This window comes from Epinephelus moara, chromosome 12, assembly GCF_006386435.1.
Source record: "Epinephelus moara isolate mb chromosome 12, YSFRI_EMoa_1.0, whole genome shotgun sequence".
Taxonomy (NCBI): Eukaryota; Metazoa; Chordata; class Actinopteri; order Perciformes; family Serranidae; genus Epinephelus; species Epinephelus moara.
The window spans coordinates 1,778,644-1,792,890 of NC_065517.1; the positions used below are offsets into that span (position 1 = coordinate 1,778,644).

The window sequence follows — 14,247 nt, forward strand, 5'->3', positions numbered from 1 at the left end:
AGGTGCGCTGCGCCTCCGCGGCGCCCGGTCGGCGAAACTAGATCCCAAAGAATTGGGCTAAATGGGATATTTTTCTGAAGTGTAAGCAGCAGGTTTTTTTAGGATACCAGGTGCCATAAAATCAATCAAATAATATTTCATATAGACGTGTAGTATTTTTGTCACCTAAAAAATATTGTGCAGTGAGTAGTAATGGCTGAATGAAGCCTCGTGGAGCATTTTCTTTGTTTTCTGAGCCCACTAGATGGCGCTTTTATTCAACAAAAGGTTTAAAACACACTGAATTGCCATTCTTTGGTACCCTGGAAATCCAGAGTTCTCGCGAGAGCACAATTTGAATTTGCTCAGCGAGTCCTAAATCTTTCTAGATTTGGGTCTGGATTTCCAGGCTAATTCTTTGGGCCACTCTTTTTAAACCAAGAGTGTCATAGTGGGCTCAGAAAATGAAGAAGATGCTTCATGAGGCTTGCCACAACTGTCCAGAATTACCAACATGCATGTCCATTGTAGACAATATAGCACCACGGAAACAAGCATCACAAGGACAGGGAAAACATGGCAGAAAAGTTGGACAATAATTTTTCATACAATTTAATATACTAGGAAACACAACTGTCCTATTTTACCTGAACATACCATTGGATTGAGGTAGTGGCTCTCGGTGTGTTTGAAGGTCCAAAGTTTTAAAATTATTTTACTTTGCAAAATATTTTCTTAATAGAACTACAGCAGAGACCCCATAAAAATTCTAAAAGTAACACTTAAGGTAATAGTCAGAGTTTTAGGTGGTTTTCTTGGTAATTTACCAAAAAGTGTCTCAAATTACCTGACTTCACCCTGTAATAGAGTTGGAACTGAATGGGAGGGGCTTATTATTATCACTGTTATTGAAATATATTAAGTTGAGACTTTAGTTTAAATCCAGTAGGTGGCGGTAAAGGGACTTTTAAGATACAACCCGTCATTTAAAAAAAGGAAGGAGGAAGAACAAAAACAAGAAAGGAAGCGATGCTGCAGTTTCCCAGCATTCAGTGGGGTATCATGGCGGACACTAGGGAGAAAGCGCTGCAGGACTACAGGAAAAAATTACTCGAACACAAAGAAATTGACGGGCGGTTAAAAGAACGTAAGAACCAAATTTATGTTGACGCTTGTGGTGTAACGTAAATATATCTGGTTTATTTCGATTATGTAAATATAATTGGGTAGCCAACATCAGCTAGCTGGCCAGCTAGCTAGTGCTTTGTCATGCAGTTAGCATCCTTATAGAAATGAATGGAAGTAATGCTAAACCGGTTAACGTTAGCAGAAGTGTCATCTTAGCCTCGGAGTAGTAAACTGTACCCGAACAATCAAAAACGTTGGGCTAGATAATATTTTTTAAAATCCACTGAACGATAGCCTGTGGAGCTATTACTTCATTTACTTAAGTATTTTTGGTCTAAACTGTTAACTTTATCAAGAGTGTGACGTTAAGCTAACTATAACCAGCTAACTTAACATTAGCTGACATGAAGTTTGCTCGGCAGAGTGAGCAACTGTAACAAATTATTACTTTCTTGGTTGTGTTTGTGAAACAACAACAACTCTGTTTGTGTTTTAGTGAGAGAACAGCTGAGAGAACAAACCAAACAGTACGAAAAATCAGAAAATGACCTAAAGGCTCTGCAAAGTGTTGGTCAGGTAAGAATATCTTTTGAACTTTATTTACATTAATCTCTTTGGATGTCATCTCAAAATCAAATTAAGTGGCTGCAACAGTAGATTTTAGTGTAATGTAGATCAACACATTTGCAGGCAGACACCATGAATTGAATTTTTCCAATGAGTATATACCTCCCTGACATGTAGTCCCCAATCACACAGAAAGCGTTTGCAGGTTGCAAAACGCGAGGTGCACCGCGCAGCCTTTTTGTTGTTGTTGAATGCCACTTCTAAACAAGAAGAAGAAGAAGAAGAGGACATACTTTCTTACTCCCTGAAGGGAAATTCATTTTTTTCACCCTGAACCCTTTTATCAGTGATTTCTCTTAATTATTATCAGTCATTCACTCCACCTACAACAGAATTTTAATAACTGGTGATTTTAATCTACACATTGACAACACCTCGGACCCAGTATCCAGAGAATTTTTAAACCTCTTAAACTGTTTGGATTTTAAACAACATATCACGCAGCCGACCCACAGCAGAAGGCGCACCCTGGACCTGGTCATAACCTATGGCCTGTCCGTGGGTGTGTCCTCTGTTGTGGATCTGGCTGTGTCCGACCACTTTTGTGTGTTTTTTAACATCACCAGTTTTAACCAACAGGAGGCCCCGGTGAGAACAGTGAGGAAACGCTACCTAACTTATGAAGTGGCTGCAAATTTTATCCAGATTTTACAGAGCACTCCTGCAGAGATTTTACCAGCACCCTGTGATTTTATTGTGGACAATTATAACAACAAACTCAAGTTAACGCTGGACTCAGTGGCTCCACTTTTAATCAAAACAATTATAACAAAACCCACACCCCGGTGGAGAAATCAGGAAATCAAACAACTGAAAAGATACTGCAGGAGTGCTGAGAGAAGATGGAGAAAATCAAACCTAATAGTCCACTACGAAATATTACGTCAACATCTCAAAACCTACAATAACACAGTCAAACAGGCAAGAATTTCCCACTTCAAAAAACTAATCTCTGACAATAAAAACAATCCCAAATTCCTCTTCTCCACAATTGATATTTTAACAAACAGTAATTTTAACAGATCGCCTAAAACAACAACCAGTGCCCTTTGTGAGGACTTTGCAGACCACTTCAGAAGTAAAATCAATGACATCAGATCCAGTCTTTTATCTCAACAGATTTTAACTGTCGACACACCTGGATCATTGCTTTTACCTGAGGAAACACTGGAGAGTTTTGCGAGGACACTTGGTCGAGTTTTCTCCCAAGTAAAGCACACAATCTGCCTTTTAGACCCAATTCCCACACCATTTTTTAAAACATTTTATGGATTCTTTAAACATTTTATGGATTCTTTAAGGAACAGCTACTGTACATGGTGAATTGCTCTCTTCAGATGGGCGTCTTCCCGGCCTCCTTGAAAACGGCGGTGGTGAAGCCCCTTCTGAAGAAGAGCACTTTAGACCCCAACATTTTTAATAATTATCAGCCTGTATCCAACTTACTGTTTTTAAGTAAAATTTTAGAAAAACTGTTTTTTACCCAAGCAAATGGTTTCTTAAATACAAATAACACTTTAGAGAAGTATCAGTCTGGTTTAAGGATGAATCACAGTACAGAGACAGCCCTTTTAAAGATTTTAAACGACATCAGGTACAATTCAGATAACCATAAACTCACAGTCTTGGTTTTACTGGATCTAACCGCCACCTTCGATACAGTAGACCATCACATTTTATTAAATAGACTGAGGCACCTGGTCGGCCTCTCTGGTACTGTTTCCTCATGGGGGCCTACCACACTGAGTTGTTCCTGGTCTCCTGATGGGGGTGCCGTCGGGAGACTGCTCTGACCTGGGTGGCTGAAGGGCACTGCACCTCGGTGTGGAGCCTCCTGTCTGCCCGGGTCGGGGTGGTCTCTACGGCGGCGCTCCCTGTGGCCATGGACCGTGGGCCCTCTCAGTGTGGACAGCCCCCAGAGGTGGCTTTTTCCTTGCCTCGGGTCGGACAGCCCCCAGAGGTGGCTTTTTCCTTGCCTCGGGTCTCGGTGCTCGGCCATGTCTCTTTAGTGTCTCTTTAGTGATAGCGTCTGTCTGTCTGTCTGTCTTTATGTATCGCTATGTGGGGTGGGATTGTTGGGTTTTCTCTTTTCTTTTTGTTTTCTGTTTTGGATCTTTGTTGTTTTTAACCTCTATGAGGCACTTTGTGTTACTGTAGTATGGAAAGTGCCATTTAAATAAAGTTGATTTGAATTGTTGCCTGTGAGCTTCTGTAAAGCGTGTACCTCTGCTTCTCAATGAAAAATTTCTCTCTGTTTATAACAGTAAATCTATTCTAATACCATGCTATGTTGCTTCTTTCAATTTAAGGGGAATCGGACCTGGATAGTCCTTGGATTTGATGTTTAAGACTGTGTGGAAACCCTGTTTTAACCATATGTGTGCTTCGTTCCCCGCAGATTGTTGGAGAAGTGCTCAAACAGCTGACTGAGGAGAAATGTAAGTTAATTTGCAGATTCCTCACAGACACGAGTGTCACGTCACCGGTAGTGATGGCTGAATGAAACCTCATGAAGCATTTTCTTCATTTTCTGAGTCCACTAGATGGCACTCTTGGTTTAAAAAGAGAGGCCCAAAGAATGGCAATTCAGTGTGTTTTTAAACCTGTTGAACAAAAAGCGTTATCTTGTGGGCTCAGAAAATAAAGAAAATGCTTCATGAGGCTTCATTCGGCCATCACTAGTCACAGGTAGCACTGGTCAGTGGTATTTCATCCCCACTAAGCCTAAGGGCTGTATCAGTTACTTACCATACATACGCATGCATACGTGCCTTGGTTGTCAGTCAGTGAGGAAATGATGCAGGACTTACTGGTGAGCCCACTTCATTTTACACCATCATTCCACTTGCATAGTTGGGCCAGCATCTTAGTCCTCCATGAGCTTAGATGGTTTCATTTCATTGTAGGTTAACAAATGAGTCATTGTCCATCATGATCTCACCAAACTATTGCTCTGTGCATTCATGTGCAACATGACACTCATGTAACCATATCTCTGCTGTACTTTTTTTCCACTCTTGATTTTTTTGCAACTGCTCTGTGGCAGGCTCATTTTACGCTAAACCAATGAACAATTCTAAATGACAACCTGTGACTGACGTGTCAAACAGTCATTAGCTCAAATGTGTGATGCTCATGTTTTTTTTTTATGTTTTTTTTCTCAAATTCCAGTCATTGTCAAGGCCACCAATGGTCCCAGATATGTGGTAGGATGCCGCAGACAGGTAGGTGCTAAACAGATACCAATGTGCCAGACATCCTGTAATGTATAGAGTGGTGCAGAAATCAGTTCTAGAACCAAGGAAACTAAAAACATAGAAAAGGACATAATGTCATTGACAGCATTTAAGATAAGATAAACTTTATTAATCCCAGTCTTGGGAAATCCACATGTCACAGCAGCTCAAAGCACAGAAAGAAAAAAGGTGGGTGACAATGTTGCTTGAATAAAAGAAAGTTAAAGATTTAAAAACATACCGATACCACTTTTTCCTTCCCGATACCGATTCTGATCCCTGAACCTTAGGTATCTGCCGATATCAGCGCGTAAAATTAAAATGGATGGGATATGAATTGTTGTATGTCTCAACTCCTAAAACTCTATGTAAAATATTAAGAAATAAATACATAATATAAGAATGAATGCCATAAAACTTGTTTTTTATGATTATTATCCAGTGTTGACACAAATCAAGACACAAGTTAAAGTGCAGCCACACAATTTGGTAAAAAAGACATTTTAAAGGCTACAGTAGAATGTAGGGCTGCACGATATTGTAAAAAACTGACATTGCAATTTTTTATTTTTTTTTGCGATATATATTGCGATATTAAAAAGAATTTTCACCAGATGACTTAAAGTAAGAAAATTAAAAAAATAGTGGCGGGGCTTTTACTTACCACAACTGCAGAGGCTACCAGCTTCATTTGAAACAGACTACATTGTAAAAGGGCCCTTATTTATCATTCCCTCTGTATCTTCATATTTTTATTTTTTATCCGCTCCCGTTGCCTTGGTAGTTAAAGCTATAGTGCGTAACTTCTGTCGCCTCCCAGCGGATAACGCGTTATTACAACTAATAAGCCGGCGGCACTTCCATGTACACAGTAACACTCGTCAGTCGCCACACACCGTGTAAACAGAGTAACACTCGCTACACACCGTGTACACAATGCTACACAACGTGGCGAACACCAGGCTGCTAACATTACATAACGTTCATAGCACCATTTCCAAGAAAATAATAAAGTACTAGGTCCATTACATGTAACAGCAACACATACTACTCATAATATAATTATAAACCAAGTCACTTACTTATCCAACAGCAGCAAGGCAACATCCGTGTCTGGCCTCAGCCCAGTTTCTTCCTTCAGGGCTCTCCACGGAGGAAAAGCGACGCCAATGCAAATCCTTGTTTGCCTTCTCCGTCGGTCACTTTCCTTCTTTGCTAATAGACCTTCAGCCGAACGTCCAGGCTTTTTCTTTGTGGTAGTATCCACTTCTGAACCGTGTCTCGGCCGCTTCTTTGTTGCTTTCTCTTTCTACCTGCGCTCTACCTCTTGCTATGACACTCTCTGCTCTTCCTCCCCCTCCCTTCTTGTTATGAGGAAGCATTTCCTGTGCACCAGCGCGGGAATGTCGCCGGTCGACACACATACTAAAAATGATATATATTGAAAAATACCGCGAGATGTTAGAGGAGCCGATTGGCTTAATCAGCATTGTGTCATCTCCTCTAGTAGTGGCTTGGGTGAAACGGACATTTACGGACCTGTAGAAGTCACGCACTATAGCTTTAATGCATCACGCTGTCATTTCAAACTCAACACTTCCTAAATTTGTTTCAAATTAAAAGCCCCCTATAAAATCGGCTGAGAGAATCCCTCCATTTTCTAAATAGGCTTTTATTGTGAAACATTTGTAGGAACTTGTTGTGTAGAAATCAGTGACTTTTATGTTTACGTACGGTACTTCAAATGTAGCTCCTGCCATCTGCCTGTGCTTTTTAGGTGACTACAACAACATTTCGGCTGGCACTGCTTTTTAGGTGACTACAACAACATTTCGGCTGGCACATGAACAGACAGTGATTCAAATAATAGTAAAAGTAATAAAAATAGGACAAGAATAACCCAGTGACATCACACACGTCATGAAAGACGACCGGGGATAATTGGTGTGTACCATCGTGTAGTGTGTCATGTCTGTCGGCCAAGTCACGGCACGGTTTTATGACTCCACAATCGTGTAATGTGACATAGTGACTTTCAGAATGGGCAGAAAAGTCGTGTAGTGTGTACCAGGCATAAAACCTCCTTTACCGTTTCTGGCGATGTTCAAACGATAGCGTGCGTATGCGTAATTACGTGAGGCATTATGTGGTATCGGATTTGTCATAGTAGGGTGACCATATTTTGATTTCCAAAAAAGAAGACACTCGGCTGGCCACGACATAGCCTACTTAAATGATACTCGCAGTTTACTCAAAGATGCCTTATCATTTTAATATATTTAAAATGTATATGTATGGATAGAAAATTCAGTTATATTACAAAATAATATCTCTCAAAGACAGAAATTCAGATAGGCCCCAATAGGGGACACATACACACACTAGAGTGTGGCGTTCCGAGCCCGACGGTACCTGACGGGTCGGGCAGGGTTTGGTCAAAAATGTAGCTATAAATTGTATTTGGGCTCGGGTTGGATTCGGTCAGCTTTCAGTGAAAATGTAGTGTATAAATAAAATCCTATTGTCTGTCCTGTTATTGCTTGGGCACTGTTATTTACGTGACACCTGAACATAACACACACACACACACACACACAAACACATATTGGCTGTTTGTTTCAACCTCTCCCCTCGCTGGAAGTCTCGGACCTCCAGCCGCCCGCCTCCGCCTTGATTAAACGCTGAAAATAAAATAAAAGAGGGAGACAGGTTTTTCCTATTATCTTATTTTGTTTTATTTCTCCCTCTCCTCTCGCCGGAAGCGTCGGACCTCCCGCCTGCCGCTCCCGCCTGATGCTCCCGTCTCAAACACGGAGGTCTCCCTCTCCGCACGCCCGGCCTGTAACCGTAACAACTGTGTGACACAAACTCAGTGCTTTGGTCATTAAATAATGTCGGGCTCGGTTCGGGTTCGGACAGAAATATGCGGCCCGTGCTGCACTCTAACACACACACAAACACACGGAAAACCGGACATTATCATCAGTTTATAAAAACCCCCCGGACGCCCCCGACGGGACGTGAAAAGTGGACATGTCCGGGCAAAAGAGGACGTTTGGTCAGCCTAGGTCATAGGCTGTATTTGCCGATTCCTGATGCTGCATTTTAGGCAGTATCAGAGGCATTTCCGATACTGGTATTGGTATCGGTACAAATCTTATTTTAATTTTGCATTGGAGCAAGAGTTTAGTGCCACTGCTATTGGAGTTAATGGGGTGAGCACAGCAAATCACATTGTAACTCATCATATCTTTGTTATTTCAACTTAAAGTGAAAAATTCTTCCGTCAGATTAAAAAAAAACACATTATGTGATGCTTACTGACGTTTTATATCTAAATATGCACATTAGTTTTCCTTGTTATTGGTCTCTAAATAGATCATGGCTCTGTCCAGCAGCTGCATCTCAGCCCCTGTTGCATCCAAGATAGCTAATGCTACTTGCTGTTAGGGCACATGTATTTGGTTTTTAATAACTGTTCTAATTTGAAACTGTTACCCCTATGGACCTGAACGACGCAAAGTGCGTCCAAATTCACACCTGTTTTTCTCTATGGATTTTCTCCACGACCGTTCGTCATAGTGAGAACACACGTGAAACAGCGGAACCGCAGCTTTCCGACAAGCCCAAGCGCTTGTCGGTAGTCCAGTGTTTTCACAATGATAAAAGATTATAAAGTTACACTAAAATTATGTATAACAAAGCTTTCATACAGCTTTGCACACACATTACTCTTGGATGGATCTTGGATGGATGCAAGGTCGCACAGAAATGCCACACATATCACATGAAAGCGCAGGACCTGAGCTTTCCGATGATATCAAACACATCATTGTTATCCCATCACGCTATAAATACAGATCAAATGTCTACAAAATAAAAACCTGACGAATTTCTTTACAATCCATTATACAGATCTTGTTATCAGTCACTCCATATAGAGAGGAATAATATCATTACTATTTTTCTATTATCTTAGATGTAAATATTGCATGTTTCCTTCAAATAAAACACATTTTTGACTTATGAATGACTCAGTGGAATATCTTGCAATAATGAAAAAACACTGGCAATTATGTCTGCCTGGCACTAGGGATGTCACGATTATAGATTTTCTTGGTACGATTATTGTCAGAGAAATAATCACGGTTTTACGATTATCACGATTATTATGCATTAATTAATTTCACACTCTAAATGTGTAAAATCACATGAACACTCCTTATAGATCTTTAAGTTTCATTTATTTCCATGTGCTCCTGCTTTTTCTTTTATGTCTCAACACAACAGTGATGGTTTTAAGTACGTGTGGCGACTATTTTGTTCATGTATGAAAATATAGTAGCCGTACAACCGGGCTTGGTAAAGTGTTTTTAAGTTGATGTAAAAATAAACGGCGAACATTTGTGAAATCCCGCACTCGTGTGGACGTGAGTTTCTGCCTGTCGTCTCACTCCAAAGAGCTACACGGACCCAAAACCATTACAACCTCACGCTGTGTGCACACAAACTGCAAAACTATCCATTGAGACGAGCCTTAGCTTGTCACGTTGCACTGTAAGCCCAACTCGTATCATACCACTACGCCATTAATTGCAAATGACACGCTAACATATAATTTTTTAATTCAGTGTTACATTAGATAAATTGAGATTGACGTATATTATCCCAGTCATTGTGCATTTACCTTTACTTGTGCATGTAAAGCCGGGTGGTTGTCCCACAGGTGTTGTATCATGTTGCTCTTGTTTGATCCTTTGGCTGCGACTTTTTTGCGGCATGTTTTACAAACTGGAAAGCCGTCGTCAACAATGACCCCTTGGTCATTTTGCGATAGCCAAAATGATCCCACACAGCTGACTGTATCCGTTTTTTGGGGGGAATAAGTCTTCTTCATCCATACTTCATCACTCGGAGACGCCGCTTGTGTAACTTTGTTTTCGCTCCGTGCGAGTTGCGCTGACCTACTGTATATGGTTCCGTGTTGCGGCATAATCTTTGGAGAGTGACGGTGTTGAGGAATCTTTTCGAATAATTAACCGTGGCGTTTAAAATCGCGGTTAATAGCGAAATAATGTAATCGTGACATCCCTACCTGGCACAAACCACATGTTTTGGACAACTGTGAAGTGACAGAATGCCCCACCATCATGGTTCTTATATTGCCAGATTCTATGGCAGAATATGTCTACTTCCAACTTGCTATGTTGAGATACATGTAAAAATGTAAGAATTTAGTAACACAGATTTTTTTACATTGATATAAAAATTTATATAAAATACAGGCACATAGAAGGACATGGAATGATGGCAAATCTGAATAGCCCCCAGATTGTCTTGGAAAAAAACAAAAAAAAAAACAAGATATAGCATGTGTATGTAGCCTTTATAATGACTGTGACATGAGCTTAAAAGTAAAGGCAGTAAAAATACCCCAAAAAAGGCCTAGGGCCCACTTAAGGATCAACTTGTCAAATCTCTGTTGGGTTATGGTAGGGGCATGTCCCACCACTGAAGAACTGTGCTGCTACACTGCCCTGTGTGTGGGGGTCACGGTGCTCCACCTCATCTTGTGCACTCCTCTTTTTGGCATGCTCCAGTTCCTTTTCCAAAGAAGGCATATGGGATGGGTGTATTCTCTAGAGAAGAAATAACATTGATTCATGTGGCTGCTTGTACACATAATTGGTTTAAGAAAATTAAGCCCGTTTAAATTAATGGATATTGCACCTAATGTGAATTTGAATGTTAACCTTGAAAGGGGATGCACTACCTGTTTCAGCCCATTGAAAATCAATGTATTTCAGTACAATGCAATACATTACAAAACTATGTAGGATACTGTTCATGGCATTGAAGAGGGTGGGGCATGTTTCATTGCATGCCATATCTCATGTAGAAGGCATAGGCCTTCAGCAAAATTCATCATTTAGAGTGTTTGACCTGCTTTAATCTCTTTTCCGTCTCTTCTTCCATATCTTGCACAAAACATTGCCAACTATATGAATCAGTTATATTTTAACTTAATAATCGGTTAATTGGTTATATTTTAAGTTTCAATTTTCCTCAATGCCATGGACGGCATAGTCCTGTAATGCATTGTAGCCTATACTGAAATAAACTGACATTAAATCAGTGTATGTGATATAAACAGCTAGTCATTCATCATGGCTAGACCATCGTTTTAAAATATAAGGGTCTTGTCTTTTTTTAAAGAGCTTTTCTGCTCTTACTTCTGCATCCCTCCTAAACTATACTAGCTGAACATTTACCCAACATTGGTATATTGCATCCCCACACCAATCCCTTGAATTATCCTTCATTACTGGGCTATAGGCTGTGTAAGTCGGGTGATAGCCTAGGCTATCTAACTCTCAGTCATCACCTGAATATGGGTTCTCAGATTTGTGTTCGACGTCTTTGACGTTGAAAGAAGTTTCTTCTTTGGGTGAAGCAGGCACTTAAATATATGTTTTGTCTGTGGACTCACACAAACTCATATATTTGTCCAGATATGGCCAAGGTGACTGAGTAGAGTTCTCTCCTCCTCCACCTCCTCCTTCCATCGCTCGTTCCCTTGACTAGTTTCGTTTCATTTTTGTTGTTCAGCCCAGGTGAAACCGCATGGGTCTTCTGTTTCTTTGGTCTTATTTTTTCATGCAGTTAATGAGAGGAATCGTTAAGATTACTTAATGATGGCAAATCTGGATAGCCCAAATGATATTTAATAATATTAATAATAATATCCAGGAGGACTAACGTTGGATAATGTTTCCTGTGCAGAAGGCTCCGGAGTGCCGGAGCTGTGACGGAGCCGGAACGCAGCACAGCCGCAGCCGGTGGAAACACACACATTGACTAGAACTGAATCCTATCTGCTCCGCTGCCGTGCCAGAGCGGAGATGCAACAAACACGCATCTGGTGGAAATAGGCCGTTACAGCCTCTCTAGCTTATTAATTGTTGTCATGACAAATTTGTGCTAGCAAATTAACATTAGATAACTAACGGTAGTAGGAATGTAAATCACTGAGGCAATCTGCAAGTCATTGCAGCATACGGTCAAGTCTTAGTTTGGCAGATATTTACCATGTCCTAGGGCTGCACGGTATATGCGGTAGACGGTAGAAATGATATAAATTTGGCCCACGGTAGAGATTTGCACTCTACCGTCCTATCGTCGATGACGTCATCGCACCTGCCTCAGTGTGAAAATGGCTGCGAGCACAGAGACAGCGGAGCAAGAGGAGCTGGTTCACGTCCGTGATTTAGCATAGCACGTGCAACATGTGTTGCTGGAGAACTTGTGAGTGAGTGAGTTAATGTCTTATGAACAGCCCCGGACTTCTCAGACTCTTTTAGCGACTTACCGCTCAGAGGGAACTCATTCAGTGTCTCCTCTGGCAGCAGCACAGCGTCTCTCCCTCTCCTCTCTCGCCGTGCGCACACGGGAGTTGGTTTTCGGCAAGAGAGTTTGTCATAAACCTTTGGTAATGTAAACCTATGTGACGCTAGGGGCTCCACAAAAAACTCCATATGTGAATGTGTGATAGTTGTGGTATCATAGCAGCCTGTCACAGGTTACAGCGTGATGATTAGAGGAGAAATGGCAGAGCATAAAGGTCCAGGTGGAAAAAACACAACTCAGTCATTTAGGATTTTGCTAAAAGAAGGAAATTACCTTTTGATATAGATCCCAGGGGACATTTTGCACCATAGAGTACTGGGTTTTAATTTTGAGTTTTGAGATCTGCATTCTGCACAATAAATGCTCTAAAAAATACATTATATCTTTGCTTTTGTTGTTGTTGTTTTTTTTTTTTTATTAATTTAGCTTTGCTAAGGGACTACAAAACCCATTCAGAAACACTTCTATTATAACTTTTACACTTAAATTTATACCGCGATATATACCGTTACCGTGAAGGGATTCGATTTATACCGTGATATAAATTTTAGGTCATACCGCCCAGCCCTACCATGTCCTTGTGATGTCATTTCCTTATTTTATAGTTTCCTTGCCAAGAACTTGGAAATAGGCTTGTCATGAGACCAGAATTTCAGTAGTCGATGGCAATACCAGTGATTTTCCACGATTCTCGATATTCATTCGATACCACAATAAAAATTTAAAAAAAAAAACAGAAATTGAAACTCACTCACCTTGAATTCTTTTAACAAGTCGGGGTGTCTTGTCTTTTAAGTATTTAGCCAGGTTTGAAGTGTTTCCTCCTTTGGTCTGGAAACTTCAGAGGCACCGTTTGCACACTGGTTTTTGCGAGTTTATAATTACTCCGCTTTCATCTGCCTCAAACCGAACCCGACCGTAATTTCCCGCCACTATCCTCGGGCTTGGACAGGCCGGCCTCCTCATAATAGACCTAGGCTATGGAACCAACTACTCGGTGTCGTTGAGTGTACTAAGTGCAGCGCGATGCTGGTATATGACAGCAAAAAGACGGGGACCTCGACACTTAAGAGGCACATAACAAAGGCTTGCCATGGAAAGAAAGATGAGAGTCACCTTCAATGTCCATGTTCGTATCCTTAAAAAAAAATCAGGTTTGAACCGGGCTCGGGCTCATAATTACAGTTAAAGGGATGGGCCGGGTCGGGCTTGGACAGACTGACGCGCGTATACTGCCCCCGTTAGTTCCGACAGGAATCGACACGGCCCGCTGAGGGCAAAGTTGTATCCAGTACTTACAGTACTAGGGCTGGGTATCGATTCAGATTTTCCAGATCGCTTCGATTCGATTTTCAAGGACTCAGTTCGATCCGATTCACGATTCAATTCGATTCAATTCAGTTCAAAATTGATTCAGTCAAGTATATTTCTCCAAAAATTTCTTTATTGATTTTAACACTGGAGTGGTCCTGTAATACATTCAGATGCATAGATGAGGTACATCAGCAGTAACAAAGTACTGAAGAAAGGTTCCAGCTTAATTTCCACCCACCAGAACACCCTAAAATCACCCACCCAGAACAGAAAAACAACCCTTAAGAGGACACACACTCACACCCATGCACACAGAGGACACGCAACAATGACAACAAACACAGAGTAAATAAGCAGGTTAACAACTTAAGTAAGGTAAACACGTAAGTACTCAAAAGGAGGGGAGAAGACTAAATAAATAAATGCAAAATAAGTAAGAAAACAAGTAAAAAATAAATGAGGAAGAAGAAAATATATAATAAACGAATAAAATAAATTAAGTAAAATTAAGTAAAAGAGAGGAAAAAAAAGGGTGGGGAGGTGGGGTGGGGGGGGG

The 14,247-nt window shown here is 40.9% G+C and overlaps 1 protein-coding gene across 1 annotated transcript in view; it reads left to right on the forward strand.

Moving 5' to 3' along the window:
* Positions 1–994: 994 nt before the first annotated feature.
* Positions 995–14,247, forward strand: part of psmc6 (proteasome 26S subunit, ATPase 6) — a 35,133-nt gene continuing 21,880 nt past the window's right edge. Inside the window, exons 1-4 of the mRNA XM_050058865.1 lie at positions 995–1,126; positions 1,604–1,683; positions 4,133–4,172; positions 4,906–4,958. Coding sequence (XP_049914822.1) covers positions 1,009–1,126; positions 1,604–1,683; positions 4,133–4,172; positions 4,906–4,958 — 291 coding nt within the window. The 5' untranslated portion in view covers positions 995–1,008. The remainder of the gene's footprint in view (positions 1,127–1,603; positions 1,684–4,132; positions 4,173–4,905; positions 4,959–14,247) is intronic.